Genomic DNA, 26,207 nt, shown 5'->3' on the forward strand with positions numbered 1-26,207 from the left:
AGGTTCTCCCATCTCCACAGAGGAACTCTGGAGCTCTGTCAGAGTGACCATCAGGTTCTTGGTCACCTCCCTGACCAAGGCCCCCGATTGCTCAGTTTAGACGGATGGCCAGCTCTAGGAAGAGTCTTGGTGGTTCCAAACAGACATTTTTAGTACCCTTCCCCAGATCTGTGCCTCGACACAATCCTGTCTTTGAGCTATACGGACAATTCCTTCGACCTCATGGTTTAGTTTTTGCTCTGACATGCACTGTCAACTGTGGGACCTTATATAGGCAGGTGTGTGCCTTTCCAAATCATGTCCAATCAATTGAATTTACCACAGGTGGACTCCAATCAAGTTGTAGAAACATCTCAAGGATGATCAATGGAAACAGGATGCACCTGACCTCAATTTCGAGTCTCATAGCAAACGATCTGAATACTTACTGTTTTCGCTTGGTCATTATGGGGTATTGTGTGTAGATTGATGATCATTTTTTTATTTCATCAATTTTACAATAAGGCTGTAACATAACAAAATGTGGAAAAAGTCAAGGGGGCTGAATACTTTCCGAATGCACTATATCTACCTCACAGTATGATTTGAATTGTTCTGAAATTGTTGGAGTAAAGCCCTTTACCTGTTCAATAAAGCTATCACAATCCTCGAGATTGAAATTTGATTCATACAAATTACCATAAAATGAGTTCACATGCTCTGCTATTTCTATAGGATTAGTGTTAAGATTGTCATTTATCTTTAGAGCAGACAATATTGTGTATTTTCCGATTCCTTTTTTCTAAGGCAAAAAAGTAACTAGTATTCTTTTCATCTTCTTCCAGCCATTTGACTCTTGACCTTATAAAGGCACCTTTAGCCAATCTTATCAATTTCTGCTGTACATTTCTTAAGTGTTATTTCCTCTTCTACTGTAAGATTATCTTTTATAAGCAGATCATTCAGATTTTCCATAATTTTAACTTCCTTGGTTGAGTCAATTTAAAAAAAAATATTTACTACGCTTTTTGCAAATTCCCTGACCTTCCACTTTAAAAAAGACCATCTTTGTACATGACCCATTTGCTCGTTCCCAAATATCTCCTTAGTAGTTGTTTCAAGTGTCAATGAATAACTCATCCTTTAATAAATTATTATTATAGTTCCAGTAACCACGAATATGGTTACTCTTTTCTTTAGAACCAACAAGACTAAGGGCTATCATCTTATGATCCGATAATGGGCCACAACAGTGTGAGTTCTGACACAAACCGCAAACAACCAGGGGATATCAACCATAGGTCAATTCTAGATTGAAGAGTTATGTTAGCACTGCTCCAAGTTAACTCTTTTCAATTAGGGTTCAAAGACCGCCAAGTGTCTGATACCAACAACTGGTCACAGATAAAAAGAGGTAGCCTTGAATCTTGGCTGTTGAAATGTCCTTGGTGGCAAACGAGCCCTTAAGTCATCCGGTGCATCATTAAAGTCACCTCCAATAATCAGGCAAGCTCCTCTATGTTTATCCTGGAGTATCTTCAATTTTAAAGACAATTGTGTAAACATAGTCCTGGCCTGTGCAGTACCATTGGGTCCATATACATTACAAGCAATACAATGGAAATTGTCCAATTTGAACACAACAATGATCCATTGACCATCTCCCGAAAAAATTGTCTCTAAAGCATAATCTCTAAATCTGTTAAATAAAATAGCGACACCTGCTGAATGATATGAAGCATGGGAGAAATATGCTTGATCCCCCCCTCCGATTGTGCTTTCCAACATTTTACCTAATTGTCACAGGAGTGAGTCTCCTGAAATAACATAATATCTGCATTGCCACGTCTACTGTAAATGAAAATAGATTTCCTTTTTATGCTGTCATGTACCCCTTTAACATTGAGTGAAGTTACTTTCAAAGAACTGAACTTGAAGTCTGTCATGGATAAACAAAATCTGATTGAACTAGATGAAGGATTGTAACTCTGAGATAATCTATCTAAGAGTAAAGGCACTTGCGAGAATAGAAAAAAACTCTGAACAAAACGAGGTACCACATATAGACCAACAATTTACCATATAACAAAATGGTCATTATCAATGTGAATCCTGTCTGCTCCTGCTAGGTCATCCTCGGTTGGTTGGATCTATCGCTGAGGTCATCAATTTAACACTTTCTTCCCAACGATATAAGTGTTGGGTCCTCTGTATCCAGCCTTTTTCCCTTCCTTACGTACCTTATCAACCAGTGGCCATAGTTTATCCCTTAGCTGCCTCTCGAGATGTGTCAGATCCTCTTTCACACAAAGCTTTCTCTCTTTCAGGACTTCTGCGTCATGGGATGCTCTCCATATCTTGTTTCTGAATGTGCGCATGGTGAATTGTATGATAACAGGCCGGGTTGTCTTGTCTCGGGGGTATCCAACTCTGTGCGCCGTGTCCACCAGGAATCCAAGTTTTTCCGTCTTTGGAGCGATCATGGCCAAAACTTCGAAAACCTCTTTCCTCACATCTTCGTTGCGGGTCTCAGGAAGGCTGTAGAGCCGTAAGTTCCACCTCCTACTGTACCTTTCAGCCTCCTCACTTCTTTCTTGCAACTCGGTGACACGGCTTGTAATTTTCTTCACATTATCCTTATTTATATTAACTTTAATTTCCACCCATTTCAGCTCAACACATATGTTGGTAATAGCCTCTGTTCTTGGATATCGTTTGTTCGAGGGCTGTAAAACGTGTCGACAGCGCCGTGACCACTTTCAGGATGTCAGTATTTGAAACAGCATCCTCCTTAATCTCGCCCTTCTCCTCCCTAGTGCAGCACACTTTCTTTGGGTTAGGACTCTTGATATGTGTGTCTGGTAAAGGAGTACAAAGTCCTTCAAAAGCAGCTTCAACATCCATCAATAAACCACCCTTTCTGACCTTACTAGAATCCCTCTTCGGCATCGTCACTCGCAAAGCTAACGTTAACTAAACAAATAGCTAGCTAACTTTTTTTACCGCACAGGCAGTAACTTAGCTATCCAGCTACTTGGCTAACCTGACTGGCTAGCCAACAGGTGCACAGAGAAAGTTCGCTTTTCGGTCTCAACTAGCACGTACTGTAAATCTTCTTGATTTTGGTTCAAAAGTGACATTGTTAAATTCCTTTCATAATGTAAATACGTTTGCGGTTCAATACTTCAATGAAACGTGGTACTCCATAACTGTCTCAGAGTTCACAGGGATGCTGCTGCTCTTGTCACCAACTTGCGGGACCTCCTCTTTCTAGAGTTCCAACTTTCCGACCTGAAGATCACTGACATCATCTTTTGACTTCGTATTTTTCAGAGTTCCCAGTTGTCTTGAAAGCCCCATAAAACTCATGGTACCCTTCGCCAGATCATATCTGTGTGAAGCTGGATTCAGTGCTCTCCTCTGCATTAACACCAAATATCGATCCAGGCTGGACATGACAGCAGAGATGAGGTGCACACTGTCGACCACGCCCCCTGACTTTGAGAAGCTCCGTGGCGACATGCATCAAGCACACGCACACCCATCTCATTACTGGTGGTGAGAAAAGATACATTATGTCAGACTAATTTGCAATCCACTGTCATAGCCCCACATTACAAGTATGTGATGGTGAGTTGAGAAGATAATCAGAAATACTGTTTTAATGTTTTTCAACTGACTGCCATAGCCCCAAATAAAAAAGTAAACATTGACTGTTAATTATTTTTACAAATTCCACATGGTTGGGGTTGCGACAATTTTCTGATATCAAAATGGAGTCGTGGGACAAAAAAGTTTAGGAACCCCTGCTATAGGCTCAGCAGGTACTTATATGCATGCAATGGCGCGAGTTCACACAACATTAGGTCTACCAGAAGGAGAAGCCAGACACATCAAAACATTTACAGATGTTATCGCAGGTGCAGCGAAATGCTTGTGTTTCTTGCCCCAACAGTGCAGTAATAATAGCCTACCTAGCAATACAAAAAAAAATGCATATAATCCAAAAAGTTTAAAGAAAGAAAGAAATAGGCTATCATGCACACATGGAGCACTCCAAACAAAAGACAATTAAGAAATTGACAGAAAACTGGTAAATATAATGAAATAAACCTAATCTCCTTTCACACAAGTGTAGCACAGTTTGTGAGCTATCCAAACAACGTGTCCACTTCAAGAATGAAAACCGTAGACTAAATTAATGTAGTAATATGAGAAATTACTGGAAATGGCAAGAATTAACGGTAACTTTACTACTGGTAATATATTTAACGGGACATTGGATACACATTAATAAACAAAGGGTAAACAATTCACACCATGGAACAATTAATAGGCACGGATTGGCGGGAGATAGTGAGCCATTTGTGCAGAGAGCACTTACTGCTTTTTCGCCACAATGCCCTTTCTAGTATTAAAATTCACTAATGCCTGTAGAGAGTGCCAATAAAACCAGTTCAGCTGGTCTGACAGTTTGGCCCTGTCTGAGACATCACTAGAGGGCGCAAAAGCTTTGGTCTCGCATTGAGCAGCATCGTGTGGGGTGGATTTGTGACGCTGTCATGAAAGGAGAAAAGGAAGAGGCTGTCCTAGACGGACCATGATGCTTTTTACTCAAATCCTTTGTACACAGAGTTGCGTTGACACAGCACGCGTTTCTGTGTCAGCATCGTGTCTGAGCTTCAGGAGCATAAACATTCAATTGGAGAAAAAAATAACGCAAGGAGAGACACAGACACCAAAGCTGTGTCCCCACAGGAGCGAGCAATGTCAAGTTTAAAGAAAAGAAATTCGAATTCGTCAGCCGACCGGGATGTGGAAGACAAGGAGGTTACGGAGAAGATGCTCTCTCCGGTCGGAGGGGAGAATGGAAACTCGAGCCGAATGGGAAGCCCGGACAAGGTGTCCGTACCCGGGGAAGAGAAGGTTGTCCTAGAAAGAACCATTACCCTGGTGAATGGCGTAGCTATCATAGTGGGTACCATCATCGGCTCGGGTATCTTTGTGACCCCGACTGGAGTGGTGAAGGAAGCCGGGTCCGTCGGACTGTCCCTTGTCGTTTGGGCAGTGTGTGGAGTGTTCTCAACCATAGGTGCCCTGTGTTATGCTGAGCTGGGCACCACTATTTCCAAATCAGGTGGAGACTATGCTTACATCCTTGAAGTGTATGGTTCCCTGCCGGCTTTCCTGAAACTGTGGATCGAGTTGCTCATCATCCGGCCGTCATCGCAGTACATTGTCGCTTACGTCTTCGCTACCTACCTCCTCAAACCAATATTCCCTGACTGCCCAGTACCCGAGAATGGGGCGAAGCTGATAGCCTGTCTTTGCATCTGTAAGTAGCCATTCTGATGTAATTTACTATTCTCAAACTCAGTGCTACTATATCAGGTGGAACTGGTTGTAACACACGTTGCATCTTCCTTTACGAATGGCGCCACATCAGGATATTGTAGTATGCAAATGTGTCTTCCAACAGACACTGTTTTATGAAAGTAATTTTAATGAAACTACATTTAGTAATTTCCTGGACTATGTTGATACATGATGCCAAAATCTTGATCACTGCGACACTGTTCTCTTGGCAGAGCGCACGCCACTCACCCAAACGAAAGCTCGGTGTAGGCTAGGTCTACTGTAGTTGAATGGAACTGTTGAAAAAATAGCACGTTATTTCATCATCTTTGGTTGGTAGAGGCCGGCGTTTTGTGTAGCATTACCCAGGCGCCACATGGTCACATGGACATTTTATTTATCTCCAGATAAGATAATTAATAATTAAAATAAGAATAAGAAAAATAATGTAAATAAAATATAAATATAAAACATCTACAATAGATGATTGTTTTCTCAAAATATGCAAATGACATTAATTCAGTCACACATCTTGCGCACATTATTCTCACTGACCCTTAATGCGCGGGTATAAACAACAGTAATAAAATGGGCGGCAGGTAGCTTAGTGATTAAGAGCGTTGTGCCAGTAACCGAAAGGTCGCTGGTTCTAATCCCCGAGCCAACTAGGTGAAAAATCTGTCGATGTGCCCTTGAGCAAGGCACTTAACCCTAATTGCTCCTGTAAGTCGCTCTGGATAAGAGCGTCTGCTAAATAATGTAAATGTAATGTAAATGTAAAAAGGCATGTGATGTGACTCACTATGTGCAATATCAGTGTGATAAGGGATGTGTTAAGTTTTGACACGCCTTTATCACTTTGTTTATTCGTATGATATCAACAATCTTGTCTTCTCCAATTTATAGGCCTATACATTCAGTAAGAGATGTTCTATAAATGTTTTTGTGAATCAGGTGGCACTGTGAAGTTCAACACGTGGATGTTGGCTAGTCAGAAACAGGCATGGCTGTTGTGTTGTGCTGAACGATGACATTTCGGTTATTTTTCGTTTTTTAAACAACAAATGGACCAAAGTCGGTTCAATTACTTGAATGCTTTGAATTTTGTTCAGTTTTTTTCTGTGAGCTCAATGCACAAATTGCACAGATTCTCTAGAGATAAATCAGCTCCAGCCTGAACTGTATGACGTAGTAGGAATTTGTAGTTTCTTACAGGCCAATATTCTACATAGTTTAGCACATAAAACGCATTTGTAGTCTCTTTCTTTTATGCCTGCTACGGAAGAGGCAGAAGAATGCGCGATCGTGAGGGGATATAGAGAGCAGCTGTTGCTTCGCGAGGTATAGTATCTCTACATGAAAATACGTGATCTAAGTGATTAATAGTTGGTATTGAGCAGTCATAAAAGCATGCCTTATTTACTTTGGAGTACTACAAAATAGTGATCTTGTCAGACCGCATATGCAGCAGCTCTATAGAGATGAGATGATGCCTTGGAATGAAATAAGAAAGTCATCAAATAAAACAAATGTAATATACACAACTGAAATATTTTATTAAAGTAAAGTCATGTGAATAAATGATGGTTAATAAGTGATGAGCAGTCACTACCATAATGGGACTTTGTTTTATTGTTGTATTCTGTGCATTCAACCCAAATAATAGAAACCGAAATCGAAAACCTTCATTATTTAAAAAAAAATAGAACCAAAACCGAACCGACCTGAAAAAGCACTAATCTCTCAGTGCTACTGTTGTGCAGTGTTGGATAGTAGTTAGCCAGTTGGGATTATGGGTGGATTAGTTTGAGCTCTGCATTAATTAGCCAACAAATCAAAAACAGTCTCACATTGTGGAAATTGCTAGTCCTCTCAAGCAGACTTTTCTTTCTGCTCTCCCATTGCAGCTCTCTGTTAGACTGTTGCCCTTTTTGGATCCATCTCTCTTGCAGCATACATTTCTCTGTTGGGGTTATGAATCAGTGGAGGCTGCTGAGGGGAGGACGGCTCATAATAAAGGCTGGAATGGATGGAATGGAGTGAAAGGAATGGTATCAAACGCATGAAAACCATGTGGTTGATACCATTCCATTGACTACATTCCAGCCATTATTGTGAGCCGTTCTCACCTCAGCAGCCTCCACTGGTATGAATGCCTGATTAAGGTGCAGGAATGTGTGTGTGTGAATGTCGTCGTATGGTATAGTGCCTGCGCTAGTCTCTAATCCTTTTTCTGAGTGTGTAATCCCCAACAGTGACTACATGATAGAGACTGAGATAGAGGGGCGGCCTGGCCAGGGCACATATATAGATGTAGAGAAAGGGTTGAAGCCAAGATGTTTGTCTAGTCTACTTATTCTGGTCTTGGGAGTTGACATGGTCAGTCAGGATAGCTAAGCTTCTCTTATCCACAATGCTGTTCCATGCAGTTTTGCTAATCCATTGAGTTGTGCTAGGCTAGGGTGTTTTTCTGACTGACTGTGAGTTATTGTTCCAGTGATTTATTTGGTGTTTTGTAGTTATTAGGTCGCCGTGCTTTAGTTTAATGTATAGGTCCACAATAGTGAGGTTTTACATAGTGGCCCCCTGGCTGGCTCTGTCTGACTTCTTTAGGGAGTTGTGGGTGGAAACCACAGGTTCAGTCCATGTCGTTTGTTTAGGAGGCTGAGACTCTGAAGCCTTTCTGCCTTGGTAGTCCCTTTACCCTGATCCCACAGGCAACAGGTTTGCTCTCTCATTCTCACTCTCAGTGAGAGTGTGTGTTTTCGTGTCTGTGTGTGTACCATTCCTCCCAGTCTATACTGTACTCTCCCACACAGGCTCTCTTTGTGCTGGTTTGTTCCCCATTGTTGCCCATTGTTGTTGATTTTATTTATGGTTCTTTAAAGTGCTCGTCAGTTAATCTCTTTTAATGGGGAGTCAGAGGGACAGGGAGGGGAGGACCTTGATTTTATTCCCTCAAGAATCTGTTTACTGGGTCTCTGAACTATTCCCCCTTCTGTGCCACATGACACACCTCACAGCGGTCCAACGCACTGATCATTTACATTTTAGTCATTTAGCAGACGCTCTTATCTAGAGCAACTTACAGGAGCAATTAGGGTTAAGTGCCTTGCTAAATGGCACATCGGCAGATTTTTCACCTAGTCGGCTCGGGGGGTTCGAACCAGTGACCTTTCGGTGTACTGGCCCAACACTCTTAACCGCCAGGCTACCTGCCGCCCAATCACATAAATAATGTGGGCTGGGTGCTGAGGTTTCCCAACCCTAGCCTCAGGGTCCCGCTGTGCGTGTTGAGTGGATGCTACACAAACATTTAGTACCTTCAGCAGGAGTTATTGAGCTTACAAAAGGAGGGAGAAAGAAACCTTTTTTGGGCTCATTCATGTAGACAGTAATAACAAATAAAAAGGCATAACTCTCACACACTCCCTCTTCCTTTTCCTCTCTCTTACCCCAGTGCTGTTGACTGCTATAAACTGCTACAGTGTGAAGGCAGCCACGCGGGTCCAGGATGCCTTTGCAGCTGCCAAGCTCCTTGCCTTGGGCCTCATCATCATTATCGGTTTTGTGGAGATTGGCAAAGGTAAGATACAGCCACACAAAAACACTAACACGCTCATCATAATGCACTTTACAGGATGAGGTACACAGTGAAAACTAAATAGACAAGCCATAAAGTGCCATGCGACAGGAAAGGAAGTGGTCCTTTTGTAGCTCAGTTGGTAGAGCATGGCGCTTGTAACGCTATGGTAGTGGGTCCGATTCCGGGACCACCCATGACTGTAAGTCGCTTTGGATAGAAGTGTCTGCTAAATGGCATATATTGTTATATATATTATAAGTCAGACCCAATAACGATGTGTCACGTGAGCCAGAGCAGGAAGTTTGCGTGGCCAATACGGTGTTTCCCCATAGAGGTAGGGTGTCCCCAAGAGAGTGAAGTAACTGTCTTAGCCCAGGGCCCAGTTTTTCTAAAGTTATCATCTGGATTTTGGCTATCGGATAGGATTAAATGCATAGAAATATAATTAATATCCGATGGGTAACTTTTGAAAAATAGAGAGTAGAAGTCTTCTTCCTGTTGACTAGCAGGATCAAGCATTATCATTATTTATTGATTTTATTTCAGTTTCATATGGGCTTATAAGACACTATATCTTGAAGAATCATGTGGACAAAACAAAATGACATACAATTTACACGTATGCAAAATAATCATGGCAAGTACAGCTACCATTTTGTAACACTATACCAAAAAACATCTCCTCCAGGCTTTGAAAATAAATGTAGCAATATCAAATACGCCCTATCATTTCTATATGCACAAAGGCAGCTTCACATCTCAGCAGCTAAAACATGAGTCAGTCTTTGAGAACACAGGAAGCTGCTGCTATCGCAGAAGCCAGGGGAAAAACCGTATGTTGCGCAATGTAAGAACAGAATGTATAAAAGAAACGGCAAACAAAGAATAAATATTATACCCATCCTGTTCCCAACTCAAGGGTCCCAACTGGGGTCCTAAGGAAGGTTATTTTCATAAGATTATTCTCATTAACTTAGAGAGATATTAGTCAAACAGACATCACCATTCAATCCACTACTGTTTTGGTCCAATTAAGATGTTCAGACCAAATGAGAGGCATAAAAACAACCTTACCATGTTCCAACAGTAAAACACTACTCCATTGTCCTGCGGGAGGAAGGAGAGCTGAGGGCCAGTCATTACTGATTGAGAGATCAGTGTGGACTGATTCAGTGTGGACTGATTCAGTGCCCAGACTGGGCTTATGGGCCACCTTGAAGGAAAACAAACAAGTCTTCCAGTCAGACTAATTTAATGTTATGTAAAAGTAATTATGTTAGAATAAAAGGTACTGTTGAAGTGCAAGGAATTGCACTTTTTAAGACCTTTGTCCTGGAGATGCCTGACATTTTGTAACCTGATGTTTTACTGTAGCAAGTTAGCAAATGAGAATTCCTTTACAGAAGTGTGTGGTTAGTGCATGGGGGCAAATGAGTGATTCAAGCTTAACTAAACAGCTTACAAAGAGGTGCCACCCTACTTACCAGAGGCAAGCCCCCCCTCCTTCAGTGTACCCAGACTGTAATGTCTAAGGTGCATACATTTGCAACGCTGCTCAGGGAACCGTTTCTGAGACTGCTAACCTTTCCCAGGTAACCCTGTGCCCTTAGGGGCCAGATACCCTATGTTGGGTGAATATGTGTAGTCATGGCCTGCTGTGTAGCCATGGCTGGTCCTGTTCTTTCCTGTTATCACATCTCTTTCCCCTCTCCTGGTTGTATATTTGAATGCATTTGAAGTTGAGCTGGCACATGAAGTTAAGGGTGAAGTGTATGAGAGAGAGTTTCTTTGCAGGCCAGAGCACTGCCCACTGGGCAAAAACTGGTTGAATCAACGTTGTTTCCACGTCATTTCAACCCAAGAAATCAATGTGTTGACGTTAAATCAACAATGAAAACTAATTGGATTTGTAAAAAGTAATCAACGTAAGGGCATTTAGTATTTTTTTCCACCCATCTTTGAACCTAAATCCAATGACATGGTAAAAAGTTTTGTTGATTTCGCATTGAATTCACATTAGTTGACAACTCAACCTAATGTAAATCAAAACTAGACGTTGAACTGATGTCCTTGCCCAGTGGGTGAGCTCTCTCTTAAAGCACCAGACTAGATTGAATGAACCGTGACATTGGTGGTGTACTTTTAGCTATTTTTGTCAGACACTATAAACGGCTTGGTGGATTTAATACTAGCAATAATTCAGAGTTAAATACGGTTTCCCAGCGGTCTATCTTCTGTCTTCAACAGCAGCCCCACTCTCCTCCCATCCATCTGCATGGTCCTGTCTGACTCTGCCAGTGGTCACAGACAGATGAATGGCAGGCTCTGAGAGGGGGAAAATATATTTAAATAAAGAAGAGCTATGGGTGTCTGTGTCTGCAGGGTCGATATGTTAGTGCTGGGTGGGAGTGGAAGTTGGGGATGGGCTTATGTCAGATGGGCATTTTCTCACGATGGATTTGTAAATTAATCTCTTGTTGGCCCCAATGAGCATTGGTTACTGTCTTAAGTTTTCACAAAAAATATCAACTTTTAACACTTAACTGTTTCTTGTTCATTCTTACTAGGACTGATCTTTCCAATAGAGGCTATTTTTGATGACGGTTTTACTTGCAATGATCATGGTAGTGGTTGTCTTTACTTGAATGAACTTGTTGTAAGTCACTCTGTGTAAGAGCATCTGCTAAATTACTTAAGTGTGTCTATGTCTGTATTTCTTTGTCTGTCGGTGTGTGTGCGTGATAGTTTTAATGCCCTGTGACTAACTCAGTGTTGTGAAATAACTTATATTGAATTATTCGGGTCCTCCTGCTGCCAGCACAGGGCTGTGGTATGGAGGAGGCTCTTCCAGAGCTGGTCTGGTCTTGTCTTGTCTGGGTGGGACGCCACTGGGTTGGAGAGATACATTTAACCACAGAGGTCAAATTAACGCTCCTCTTGTCCTTTTTCTCTCTTCCTGACTGAGAGACATGCTCACTTCAGTGCATTTTAAACCAACTGTTGTCTACACCGGGCAGTCACCTAGGTTAAACGGATTAAGTATAAGATTCTGGGTCATTCCTTAATTTGGCAATAAGCTCAAGCAGGTTAATGGCAACAGGATTGTTACGAACTAATCTGATTAGGCTACTGCAATAGTCCAGTTCCTTTTCAATCAAAAGTGTTTTTGTTTGTCTTTTGGAGCCAGTCGTGAGGCTCTGTAGGGACATTCCTTGTCTGCATGTCTTTAATGTGTGTTGTTCATGTGTACATGTCTGTCTCAGTTTGAAAACAACTATCTCCCCTTGGCTGCTTGCCCGGCCATAGTTTCGCCATCACATTTTTTCTGCTGGCTCAGTTGAAGGAACGGTAGTCGGTATTGTAACGGGATCTCTTAATGGTTTATTTACAACCTGACCCAGCTGCTCATCGTGCTGCTGTGACCGACTTTAACCCCTCCCCGAACACAACACACATACGCCCACTTCCCACATATTCTCCCTGTGGCTAATCACGTAACTGCCAATTGTATCTACCTGTCAAGCACTTGATTCAAAAGTTAGGCAGATATGTGCCATGCAGTCCACCAGTTGCTGTTATCTATCCACTGATATTGTATTAAGAAGTTTTAAACTACTAGGCCATTGTTTTGTTATCTTGACCAAATAATAAAGCTGGCTCCAAACTAGGAGAACCTAGTGCTGGAGGCTGCTTGTGGGCCAAGCTAGTATCTCTCTTGACAAAGAAAACGTGAAGAAAATGATTCAGAGGTTAGCCTTACCTGAGTGGGGTTGTTGATGTAACCTTTCTAGTGATAAAGATGGGGGTAAATAGTGAAAACCCATTTGGCAGTACGTCCAACCGGATTCACAACTGCAGACCATGCGTAACCACACCAGCCCAGGACCACATCCAGCTCTTTCACCTGTGGGATCGTCCAAGACCAGCCACCTGGATAGCTGATGAAACTGTGGGTTTGCACAATCGAAGAATTTCTGCACAAACTGTCCGAAACCGTCTCAGGGAAGCTCATCTGCGTACTCATCATCCTCACCAGGGTCTTGACCTGACTGCAGTTCGGCATCGTAACCGACTTCAGTGGGCAAATGCTCACCTTCAATGGCCACTGGCACGCTGGAGAAATGTGCTCTTCACGTATGAATCCCGGTTTCGACTGTACCGGGCAGATGGCAGACAGCGTGTATGGCGTTGTGTGGGCGAGCGGTTTGCTGATGTCAACGTTGTGAACAGAGTGCCCCATAGTGGCGGTGGGGTTATGGTATGGGGTAGGCATAAGCTACGGACAACAAACACAATTGCGAAGTTCGGTGCCATCCTTGACGATCCCTACTTCATGCAGTGGAGAGTGGACCGCCATGGGCATAAGTATTGCACCGAACTTCGCTAACCTGCAACTCGGGACACCTGCATTTCACTATGGAACATGACGAGGGTGGTCTGGACTTCCTGGACGTACGCGTCCCCAAAACAGGTGGAGACATTGACCGCAGTACCCCTCACCCCGAGGACCAACCTGTGTAGTCTACCACACCCTCTCTCATTTGCACCAGCTGAAGAGAGTTTTCTTCCTAATTGTCTTCCCAATGCCCTTTATGAACTTGTCTATTCCCTTGTTGTGATTATTCTGATGAAGGCTATTGAAGGCTGAAACGTTTATCTTTTAACCTTGCTTAAACAAAACAATGAATTCTTAATGGTGAGCGAGTGCTGAGCATTTTCCTTTTCAATTATGATTTCATTTTTTGGTTGCACCTTGATGTTGGTTGAGCGCCCTCCACTTCTTACCAATGTATTTGTGTCATAGTGTTTCAGTGTACTAAGTGACGTTGGAGTACCCTGGGAAGACCCTTACCATGTTGGGACATCATGCAGGCTTTAGGCTTAGAGTTGGGGGACAATAAAGGTGGAAGGTCATGGTCCTACATGAAGAGGGACAGGGGGGTTCTCACGTCCCAGTGCTTGTCCTGGTTAAGCATGGGCCCCTGTCTGAAACAACACTCTGGGAATTGTTTGTTCAGAGGATGTCTGGCTCTTTGGGCCAGCTGGTACTCCTGGAATGTCCATCCCTGGTGTGTTCCCTCAGGCATACACTCCACATATTTGCCTTGTTTTTCATTTTAAAAAACAGGTACCCTCTCACCATTCTAGCCCCCTGAGTTGTGGAATCAGTGAAACCCCCATTACTGTTGATTGTAGGGGATTTAAGTTGAACCCCCGCATGCTCACAGCCTTTTGATCAAGGTCTGAATTATGTTACTGTGATATTTTGTCTGGGTATATTTGTCCAGCCCTGCACTATTTCAAAGGTTTCAAGTTGATCATGTGTTATCTAGTGTTTCATCATTCCAGGGCCCTGCTCTGACACAATTCATAGGGCTGCTGATTCTTTCCACTTTGTGTTCAATGATTCAGAGTCAACTTTGGACTTACCTTTCCAACTCTCTTTCTGTCCTTCTTCCAGGTGACACAGTCGACCTCCTACCAGAAAATTCTTTCAAGAATTCTAATTACGACTTTGGGAATATTGGTCTGGCCCTGTACAGTGGTCTGTTTGCCTATGGGGGCTGGTAAGTACAGAGAACTAGAACTTGACTGAATCCAGGACTATTGAACACTAGGCCAGCATTTTGTCTGCCATTCTAATCCCATTGTAAACCCCCTCTTAGGAGGACTGACCAATTAAGAACTCTACTAAGTGAATTGAAAAGTCTGTTCAGACTAATCCTCCCCATGCATGGTGCTCAGTTTTCTCCCTCTAACACTCCCTCTTTCCCCGTCCCTCACCATCTTTCTCCTCACAAGCTAGGCTTCCATCCAATTGGCGACATATTTTCAATGCGAATAATCAAAAATTCGCATAAAGAAAATATGCGAATCTTCCCACCAGTGGTGTGTTTCCACCAAACTTTAATCCAATGTTCAATGTGTTTCAATTTGCATTTTCAACTCTACCGATAGTTTTGTCACTTAAACTGTTGCGTTAAATAGCAAATGTGCCTACTCTTGGCACGCGGCTCCAGCCAAAAGCTGGCAGATACAGTCTACATGATGAGATTATGGATAAGAGCGAGAATGTTTTTATTTGTCAAAATGGCAGTCAAGCATCGATCATCATGTCACCAGAATAAGACCCTTCATATTTATTGGAAAGGAGTATCAAGCTCATACCATGCACTTTCACCACCCTGTAAAGTTAATCATAACTTGTTTAGTCTGCAGCCTAATTTAAACTGCATGGTTTCCCGAGTCGTAGTGGGAGGACCACACCATATCATTGCGTGATTTCAAGTTGACTTCTATATGATGGTTATTATGTCAATATTTGCGCATAAAGGCGTTTCCACCTCCATTTCTCACATAATTAATTTTACAGAGACAAAAGATCCCACCACCAATTATCTGTTGCCGTTTACAAAATTGTTCCTGTTTCCATCACAGCTGTCACATTTTTTATATGGTATGACTTTACTCGCATAAAAACTGTGGATGGAAACTTGGTTACAGTCTCACTCTTTCCTCTCCCGCCTGGTCTTTTTACCACTGTGTGTTAATGATTTGTTCCTTTATGGGATATGAAAGCTATGATTTAATACTTCCTCTCGCCCTCAATGAAATCACAGCCTGTCTACATTACAATAGATGGACACACAGTGTTATGTTCTGACTGTCTCTCTGTGTCTCTGAATCATGTCTTCTTTATCTTGCAGGAATTACTTGAACTTTGTTACAGAAGAAATGATTGAACCTTACAAGTGAGTGTCCACTATTCCATGTTCCTTGTCACATACTATAGGTCAAAATTGACTACCTATGAATTTTGAAAATAATTACTGGTACATGCATGTTTTATGTTAACACGATTCCTGTGTCAGTCTGTTTCAGATTTTATTCCGACGTAGGTAAACAAAGGAAGTATAATGTCAGAGGTGGAGTGTTAAACTCTATAACCGCTCACTGCCCCCTCTCTTCCACAGGAACCTGCCTCGTGCCATCATCATCTCCCTGCCCATCGTCACTGTGGTGTACGTACTGACTAACCTGGCCTACTTCACCACTCTGAGTCCAGACGAGATGCTCAACTCTGAGGCTGTGGCTGTGGTGAGTTCTCCCCCATACTGAACCAGGCTGTACTAGTCTCTCGTGACGGCCTTATGGTGTCGAGATTAGCTGTACATACAGTACAGAGCCGTCTGTCTCCACTGGTACACACTCAGTATCAGGTTACATACATCACTGTATGTCTCAGTACACACAGCCCAGTGACTGGTAGACAAACTTTGTTTGCTGATATTGTTTGTGTGTCTGTCCTTCAGGACTTTGGAAACTACCACCTGGGTCCCATGGCTTGGATCATCCCTGTGTTTGTGGGACTGTCCTGTTTCGGCTCTGTCAATGGCTCTCTCTTTACATCATCCAGGTATCACACACACACTTACACCAGTGGAGGCTGGTGGGGGGAGCTATAGGAGGACGGTCTCATTGTAATGTCTGGAATGGAATAAATGGAACGGTATAAAACGCATCAAACATATAAAACCACATGTTTGACTCCGTTCCATTCAACATTACGATGAGCCCGTCCTCCTATAGCTCCTCCCACCAAACTCCTCTGACGTACACTTATTCATTCACACACAAACTCCAATGCTATATACAAGTATGCTCTTTTGGTTTGTGTGTATGTATAAATACTATAACCCCTGTTCTCTCTGTCAGGTTGTTCTTTGTGGGCTCAAGAGAAGGCCACCTCCCCAGTCTGCTGTCCATGATCCACCCCGACCTGCTGACCCCTCTGCCGTCACTCATCTTCACAGTACGTACCCAAACCTCCCTCTGACCAGGTGCTTCTCAAAACCGCCCCACCATCGAGGGCTCTCATCATTCAACATGCTAAGTAAAACATAATATTGAAACTTGTAGTCAAATATTGAGCCTGAGGATTGAGGCTCAGTATTATGGTCATTATTAGCAATTTCTCATGGCTATCGATAATAGTCACTGCTGTGTGCTACGTTCACAAACCTACAGTGGGGAAAAAAAGTATTTAGTCAGCCACCAATTGTGCAAGTTCTCCCACTTAAAAAGATGAGAGAGGCCTGTAATTTTCATCATAGGTACACGTCAACTATGACAGACAAATTGAGAATTTTTTTTCCAGAAAATCACATTGTAGGATTTTTAATGAATTTATTTGCAAATTATGGTGTAATATAAGTATTTGGTCACCTACAAACAAGCAAGATTTCTGGCTCTCACAGACCTGTAACTTCTTCTTTAAGAGGCTCCTCTGTCCTCCACTCGTTACCTGTATTAATGGCACCTGTTTGAACTTGTTATCAGTATAAAAGACACCTGTGCACAACCTCAAACAGTCACACTCCAAACTCCACTATGGCCAAGACCAAAGAGCTGTCAAAGGACACCAGAAACAAAATTGTAGACCTGCACCAGGCTGGGAAGACTGAATCTGCAATAGGTAAGCAGCTTGGTTTGAAGAAATCAACTGTGGGAGCAATTATTAGGAAATGGAAGACATACAAGACCACTGATAATCTCCCTCGATCTGGGGCTCCACGCAAGATCTCACCCCGTGGGGTCAAAATTATCACAAGAACGGTGAGCAAAAATCCCAGAACCACACGGGGGGACCTAGTGAATGACCTGCAGAGAGCTGGGACCAAAGTAACAAAGCCTACCATCAGTAACACACTACGCTGCCAGGGACTCAAATCCTGCAGTGCCAGACGTGTCCCCCTGCTTAAGCCAGTACATGTCCAGGCCCGTCTGAAGTTTGCTAGAGTGCATTTGGATGATCCAGAAGAGGATTGGGAGAATGTCATATGGTCAGATGAAACCAAAATAGAACTTTTTGGTAAAAACTCAACTCGTCGTGTTTGGAGGACAAAAAATGCTGAGTTGCATCCAAAGAACACCATACCTACTGTGAAGCATGGGGGTGGAAACATCATGCTTTGGGGCTGTTTTTCTGCAAAGGGACCAGGACGACTGATCCGTGTAAAGGAAAGAATGAATGGGGCCATGTATCGTGAGATTTTGAGTGAAAACCTCCTTCCATCAGCAAGGGCATTGAAGATGAAACGTGGCTGGGTCTTTCAGCATGACAATGATCCCAACCACACCGCCCGGGCAACGAAGGAGTGGCTTCGTAAGAAGCATTTCAAGGTCCTGGAGTGGCCTAGCCAGTCTCCAGTTCTCAACCCCATAGAAAATCTTTGGAGGGAGTTGAAAGTCCATGTTGCCCAGCGACAGCCCCAAAACATCACTGCTCTAGAGGAGATCTGCATGGAGGAATGGGCCAAAATACCAGCAACAGTGTGTGAAGACTTACAGAAAACGTTTGACCTGTGTCATTGCCAACAAAGGGTATATAACAAAGTATTGAGAAACTTTTGTTATTGACCAAATACTTATTTTCCACCATAATTTGCAAATAAATTCATAAAAAATCCTCCAATGTGATTTTCTGATTTTTTTTCCCTCATTTTGTCTGTCATAGTTGACGTGTACCTATGATGAAAATTACAGGCCTCTCTCATCTTTTTAAGTGGGAGAACTTGCACAATTGGTGGCTGACTAAATACTTTTTTTCCCCCACTGTATCTCTCATACTTCCCTCATTCCCTCACAGTGCCTCATGACGCTGCTGTACGCCTTCTCCAACGACATCTTCTCTGTCATCAACTTCTTCAGTTTCTTCAACTGGCTCTGTATTGCCATGGCGATAATCGGCATGATGTGGCTGCGCTACAAGAAACCTGAGCTGGAACGACCAATCAAGGTGAGAATATGTGTAATGTCTCTAACCTGTTTTCAACTGATCAGGCACCAGAGAGAGAGCAAGAGAGAGCTCTTTTTTTTCGGCTGACGCACGTTCGTTTTCAATTTAGTCATGTAAAAACTGTCACACTGGCATTTTCCAGCCCTAATGCCAGGTTCAGCAGTTAACTGTCTAACATCAGCTCACTAGCGCTGAGGTGGGAGGGGTGGCAATATTTGAGGTGTGTCCTTAAAAACACGTGCAAAACTGACAATTTCAGACCCACAAAAGCAGGTCTTAACGGTAACGCAGTTGATAATGGCATGGATTGTGAGAGCAGAACAGAGGCCTATCCAGACATGATGCACAGTGCCCATGGAAGAGAGATGTGCATTTTGTGCCGGTGAATCTTGTATTTAGAAACATAAAAAATCTATTGGTTTCCCCTCATTTTGTTTAATATGATTAAAAACCAATAATAGCCTACCCTCCCCTTAATCAAGGCTGGTTTAGCAGCATCGCATAGGTGCGTCTTTTTTATCCTGGCCATTAACCAAGTAGCCTATGAATAAAGGGGTTTTAAGTGGTCTACTGAGAGTGCTTTGAAATTTATATTTTCTTTTTTTCTCATGTGTTTTCATTATTCACAATTCACATACCTGCATACTTAATTTTGCTTATTCGAGTAGGCTATCCATCCCCATTTTCAAAGCGCGCCACTCGTCCTATTACCAAAGACACGCCCGCTCCTCCAAACTATTAATTCTTCCTATAATGCCATATCAATGGCAATTTTATTTTTTATCTGCCTCGCACATAGGCAACAATACAATTGACAGGAGACTAGTATTTTGTATATATGTGTGAATGTTATGCGTAAAGACATTTAGGCCTATGTGTGCACAGTGCCATGGAATGAGATAAGCGATTTATGATATCATGCTTCTGACCCGATCCTATTTAGAAATATTGTTGTTGGTTTAAAAATCAGTGATTGTTTTTCGATTTAATTTTATTTAAAAAACAAACTTTATGGTTTATGGTGAGGATGTACAGTGAGGGGAAAAAAGTATTTGATCCCCTGCTGATTTTGATCAGTCTATAATTTTAATGGTAGGTTTATTTGAACTTTTTCCAATCATCAATATCCTATAGTTGCATCATGCAGCCCATACAGTGAGGGGAAAAAAGTTATTGATCCCCTGCTGATTTTGTACGTTTGCCCACTGACAAAGACATGATCAGTTTATAATTTTAATGGTAGGTTTATTTGAACAGTGAGAGACAGAATAACAATAAAAAAATCCAGAAAAACGCATGTCAAAAATGTTATAAATTGATTTGCATTTTAATGAGGGAAATAAGTATTTGACCCCTCTGCAAAACATGACTTAGTACTTGGTGGCAAAACCCTTGTTGGCAATCACAGAGGTCAGACGTTTCTTGTAGTTGGCCACCAGGTTTGCACACATCTCAGGAAGGATTTTGTCCCACTCCTCTTTGCAGATCTTCTCCAAGTCATTAAGGTTTCGAGGCTGACGTTTTGCAACTCGAACCTTCAGCTCCCTCCACAGATTTTCTATGGGATTAAGGTCTGGAGACTGGCTAGGCCACTCCAGGACCTTAATGTGCTTCTTCTTGAGCCACTCCTTTGTTGCCTTGGCTGTGTATTTTGGGTTATTGTCATGCTGGAATACCCATCCACGACCCATTTTCAATGCCCTGGCTGAGGGAAGGAGGTTCTCACCCAAGATTTGACAGTACATGGCCCCGTCCATCGTCCCTTTGATGCGGTGAAGTTGTCCTGTCCCCTTAGCAGAAAAACACCCCCAAAGCATAATGTTTCCACCTCCATGTTTGATGGTGGGGATGGTGTTCTTGGGGTCATAGGCAGCATTCTTCCTCCTCCAAACACGGAAAGTTGGGTTGATGCCAAAGAGCTCGATTTTGGTCTCATCTCACCACAACACTTTCACCCAGTTCTCCTCTGAATCATGCAGATGTTCATTGGCAAACTTCAGACGGGCCTGTATATGTGCTTTCTTGAGCAGGGGGACCTTGCGGGCGCTGCAGGATTTCAGGCTTTCACGGCGTAGTGTGTTACCAATTGTTTTCTTGGTGACTATGGTCCCAGCTGCCTTGAGATCATTGACAAGATCCTCCCGTGTAGTTCTGGGCTGATTCCTCACCGTTCTCATGATCATTGCAACTCCACGAGGTGAGATCTTGCTTCTGTGGACAGGTGTCTTTCATACAGGTAACAAGCTGAGATTAGGAGCACTCCCTTTAAGAGTGTGCTCCTAATCTCAGCCCGTTACCTGTATAAAAGACACCTGGGAGCCAGAAATATTTCTGATTGAGAGGGGGTCAAATACTTATTCCCCTCATTCAAATGCAAGTCAATTTATAACATCGATTTTTGTTGTTGTTATTCTGTCTCTCACTGTTCAAATAAACCTACCATTAAAAGTATAGACTGATAATTTCTTTGTCAGTGGGCAAACGTACAAAATCAGCAGGGGATCAAATACTTTTTCCCCCTCACTGTACATGGCTCGAATGCAATGCAATTTCGTCTGCTATTTCTGGAGAAGTGCAAATATGGTCTGTAAGATGGTTCCATGATGTTTATAAAACATTACATTTGCTAGCAGTATAACGGTGAGCGGACATTCCCCCTTTCTCTTCATACTGAATCTTGATCCAGCTCCTTTGAAAAGTTTGGATGTGCATAAAATCCTCTAAGTTGCCTTATCTCTATTATACGCCCACGGGGAGAAATTATGGTGCCTGTAACTGTATTTAGACATAGCTTATTTAAGTTGTTTCATTTTTATTCGAATTTTATTAGAATTATACATGCCTTATCAGTAGACTAGTGAATTTAATCTTGCTTATTGACTACATTTGGCATGTCCATGTCTGCAGTTTACAGTAGGTCTAGCCCCTATATCAGTGTGAATGCTCTAGCCTATGTTTAACAATGTATTGCCATATTGAAGCAATTCAATTAGAAAAATTTAGACTGCAAAAATTTTCAACATATTTAGCAAATATGGGGCAGGCTATTTAACGGACTAGTCTATAGCGGAGTAATATTCGTAAATACAATACTTGAAGCAACCACATATTTAGCCATGGAGCATGCTCTGATCGGCCAGTGAGGGGCCAAGCGTCGACAAACCCACAACTTGTTTATTCATCAAAACCTACAACGCTACCACCAACAATAAGATTTACCATTGCAAGGGAAAAGGGATGCCTAGTCAGTTGCACAACTGAATGCATTCAACCGGAATGTGTCTTCTGCATTTAACCCAACCCCTCTGAATCAGATAGGTGCGGGGGGCTGCCTTAATCGACGTCCATGTCTTCGGCGCCCAATAGAGCCCAGAGAGAGAGAGAGGAGAGGGAGAAAGAGAGAAAGAAAAAAGGAGCTGGAACTGGTTACTTGGAGGCGTAGGCCGCAGTGTGACCTGCCATGGACATGAGCTGCTGGCTAGTGAAGGTAGAGCAGCATGTGCACTGACAGTCGCCCTAGGACTGTTGGGCACACAGAGACCCTTTGTGGGACTGTGGGGTCCTCTGCCTGCCCCCAAAATGGACCTATAATGGCCTGAATTGTCTGTCTGGTTGACATGGCGATGTGTTAATGAGGGGAGTGGCTGAGAGAGGCAGTGAAGTGAAAGAGGCCAGCGCTGCACAGTTCAGATCTCTCTATCTCTATCTATCACAGATAAATCTGTCCTGTGTGTTTGTGTTGGAACTGGGTTTGGGACAGAGGACCCTACAGTGGCTCTGTGCCACTAATGGAGGGGCTGGAGGGATTCTTCAACAATGACCATTCAACTCTCAGCCTTTGAATATCTCTCTCTCATGTACCCGCTTGCTGGTACTCATTTAGTTAGTGTGGATCAACATCACAGACTGCATTTGGCAGCCTCTGAAAAGATGTCAGTCACTGGTCTGATGCTCCACATTCAGCTGGATGTGAGTCAGTGTTCTGATCACAGTTTGACTATAGTGCACAAACACTCCCCCTCCCTCTCTGGTCCTCTGGACGAATACTCAGCATTTCACATCTAACCCTCCTCAGAGCTTTAACCTTAAGCATTTACCTTAGTAAGGCTGATGAAAGAGGCCCATTTGCTATACATTATCTTCTACTTTTAAAATGTTATATTTAGTAGATGAAGATGCTTTGCGAATTACTGTCATACAATTTCAAAATATTTCCTATTTTAATTCCCTCAAGATGGGTTTAGTTTGAATCCAGTCATTCTCTGTGTGTTTTGTTAACGGTAGTGTCTGTGTTTGTCTGTCCTGGTTTATTTATTCAGTGTCACATTTAAATGTTTCCCCCAGGTGAATATCCTGCTGCCTATCAGCTTTGTCCTGGCTTGTATGTTCCTTATCGTGGTGTCCATCTGGAAAACACCTGTGGAGTGTGCCATTGGCTTTGGCATCATTGCCACGGGAGTGCCAGTCTACTACATTGGCGTTTGGTGGCAAAACAAGCCCAAATGGCTCCTTCAGTTTATCTGTAAGTTTCCCTTATGAATTGCTTCAATGCACTCTCTGGATCTATCTGCATGATTGTAGTCTGTTTCTGATTATATAGTGATTATAACTTACGGTGTGTTTCTCTCTCCAGTCTCTTCCACGGCGCTGTGCCAGAAGCTGATTGGGGTGGTACCACAGGAATCCTGAAGAGGAGCTAAAGCGACGAAGCCCCTTGACACACAACCCCAGTGACCACTTATCTACTCCTACCCCCTCGAGGCCCCTACCCCTGCTCCCAGTGTACACCCTCACTCAGCCCCCATCAATGTGTTTAGGTCCAATCATTCCTTCTGATCTCCTAGTGTTCTAGTGCAGGAGAGCCATGCTGCTAGACTGGTGTACCCATCAGAGCCCCCATCCCAGGCAGGTGCCCAGGCCCAGGCACGGTCCCCCTCCACCCTGCGCATAGGTGTTGGGATAGCTTCAGACAGGTTTTCACTGCAAACGTTGTTTCAGTCTTCAAGATTTTGTTGATTTTGTATTTTTGAATGTCTTTGTACTCTATTATTCAACCACGGTTCACAAGTGTTGTATTTATAAGGATTATGTTACTTCTGTTTGCAGAGAAATGTCCTCTTGTTCAAACAATTATTTCAATGAGGGTTTGGCGTTTGTGTGTTCATGTAGTTGCAATCTGTGCTTTCAGTCAGTTGTGATAGACATTTGTAGCCTGGCTTGATGCAAATTCCTGGTAGGCCAAAGCTAGAATTGTTGTTCAGATTTCCAAGGTAGACTCACTGTTTCACAGTAGTTCTGCCATTACCCAGTTAGTGAGTCAACTGCTTCCCAGAAGGGCATCATGTCTGTCTGTTGCCATGGCTTCTTCTATTTCAGCAGCTTACAGGCTGTTGAATGCATACATTATGTGTTGTGGTCTGGGTGTTTGTTTGTTTTTCTGTATGCTTTTATGTTTTCAGCCTTTTTGGGGAAAGGTTTCATGTATCTGTAAAGGAAAGCCAAATATACATGAAGGACCCACACAATAACATTTGCTTATGCTAGTGCCTCTGATAAAGCCAAGGCTATTCAGTTCCCTGACTACAGACACACTTGAACTCATCTGACCCCAGAGAAGCTGAAGACAGAGAGTAGACAGGGCAAAATGCACGTGTAACAGTGATTGGAGCGTCAGTGTTATAATTCTTATATGATAGCACTGGCTCACTGCACCTTGTGCACCATGTTGGAAATCCCTGCTTTGGCCGTTATTTTTTAAATCTTTGTAGATATGAATTTCTACTTTCATGAGGTAGATGCAGGGGAGCTTTTTTTAATGCTGTCAATTAACTTTTTTGTAAATCCAAGGAAGTCTTAGTTTCCTGTGAGATTTCTGGTTCTCAAATAGTCCATTCGTGGGACGTAATTATTATAATTATAGTTATTTTTACAACTATTCCGAGTATACAAATTACAGAGACTTTTTTGCTTGTGTGTAGATTTGTCATTAAATCACCAGTAGCCTTCCTACTGTACCATGTCTTACCACAGTGGACCTACAGTATCACATGAATATAATATAGCTGGTAGTAAATCTTAAAAATACAACATCATGGTTTTTGAATACTGATGTAATACAAGCTTGTGAACATAATAGTTGCCTGCTTGAGCTCAATCCAGAATGCATGCATAACTAGCAAGGACTTAATTTGTTCTTAGATTACAATGATCTTGTGGGTATCATCAGATGTACATGGGTATTGTTGCTATAAACTACTGTTATGTCAGAGTTTTAAAACAGCACAGGTTGTAATAAAGGCCCCCATTAGGAGCACTGACGTCACAGTGACTACTTTTTACCTGCGACAAGGCTGGCAAATAACCTCAGAATGTTGGGTTAGAATGGGCTATTGTTGGGCGTTTTGCGTGAGTGTGTATATTTCTAAGAATAGGGTCATAGCTGTAAAGATTATTTAATTGTTTAGTGTTTCTGTTCTTGTGTGTGTCTGGGTATCCTACATTAGTCTACTGTACGTTGTCACTACTGTCATTAACTATCATAGAAGGATTTAAGGGTGATGATGAGATTTGTGCGGTAAAGGTTTAATGAGGTATGGACCAGGGTAGTTGGAGATGGGAGGTTTCCCAGTCAAAAAGGGGGTAGGCAGGCAGGGCATAGCAGAGTAAAGGTTAAAACCACAGTCTTTGGATACAGATGCCTCAGAGGGTGGGACAGGGGAGACGTAGGACTGGAGGTGGAAGGTTGACGAGATTATTAATTCATTGTTATTATTTTTTGCTGAAGAAAACTGTGTAGCGTACTGTATTAACAAAAATCATCCTGCAGAAGCTTGTCCAGACCTGTTTTATTTGAATGTGTTCCTCCACGTTGTAGAGTGGTAAAGCTTGGTAAAGCCTTTGACATGTGTTGTGCTATAGACCACATGGTCACTGTGGTAACCGTATAGCTCATGAGTCTGCTCTCCCATCCAGTTTCCTGGAGGATGTGTCATTGTATGTAGAACAGCAGAATAGCTTGCTAACACTCCAGACATCAGAAGATGTCGACTAATTTAAATAGTACTGTAGAAGGTTTTTTTATTTATTGTAGGAACTGTTAGTCCCCAAATTTTTTACAGGGCATTTGTGAAAGTGCTTTATGAATAAATCTTGTTTTTTTTCCATACATCTATGTATTGTCCATGTTTTTGGTCTCCTTTTATTCTGTGTTCATCTCATGTTAATAAAATATGTTTCAATGCAATCCTCTCTGTAACTGATTTTTAAATACATTGCATGACGTGCTTCATTCACATTGACATCAACTAACGTGACTTCAACTTGAAATCAACAAAAATGTAAACCATGTCATTGGATTTAGGATAAAAGTTGGGTAAAAAAATCCAATCCGTTTTCCACTTTGATTCAATGTCGTCACATTGCATTTTTTTGTTGAAATGACATGAAACAACATTGATTCAACTGGTTTGCCCAGTGAGTAGGAGTGAA

The 26,207-nt window shown here is 42.4% G+C and overlaps 1 protein-coding gene across 1 annotated transcript; it reads left to right on the top strand.

Annotated features, from left to right (window-relative positions):
• Nucleotides 1-4,627: 4,627 nt before the first annotated feature.
• Nucleotides 4,628-25,960, top strand: LOC311136964 (large neutral amino acids transporter small subunit 1-like). The gene is made up of 10 exons (XM_084171298.1): nt 4,628-5,314; nt 8,795-8,920; nt 14,382-14,487; nt 15,628-15,672; nt 15,895-16,018; nt 16,234-16,337; nt 16,637-16,733; nt 18,570-18,719; nt 23,064-23,241; nt 23,353-25,960. Exons 1-10 carry the CDS (start codon nt 4,747-4,749, stop codon nt 23,406-23,408), a joined length of 1,554 nt encoding a protein of 517 aa, XP_084027424.1. The 5' UTR covers nt 4,628-4,746; the 3' UTR covers nt 23,409-25,960.
• Nucleotides 25,961-26,207: the final 247 nt, after the last annotated feature.

Source organism: Coregonus lavaretus (assembly GCF_964263955.1).
Source record: "Coregonus lavaretus genome assembly, chromosome: 11".
Lineage (NCBI taxonomy): Eukaryota > Metazoa > Chordata > Actinopteri > Salmoniformes > Salmonidae > Coregonus > Coregonus lavaretus.

Excerpts from the sequence above, each read along its gene's own strand:
- LOC311136964 (XM_084171298.1), top strand. The coding sequence starts at position 4,747 with ATGTCAAGTTTAAAGAAAAGAAATTCGAATTCGTCAGCCGACCGGGAT. Across the intron at positions 8,921-14,381 it reads TTTTGTGGAGATTGGCAAAG|GTGACACAGTCGACCTCCTA; the intron begins GTAAGATACAGC and ends TCCTTCTTCCAG. Across the intron at positions 16,019-16,233 it reads ACTCTGAGGCTGTGGCTGTG|GACTTTGGAAACTACCACCT; the intron begins GTGAGTTCTCCC and ends TCTGTCCTTCAG.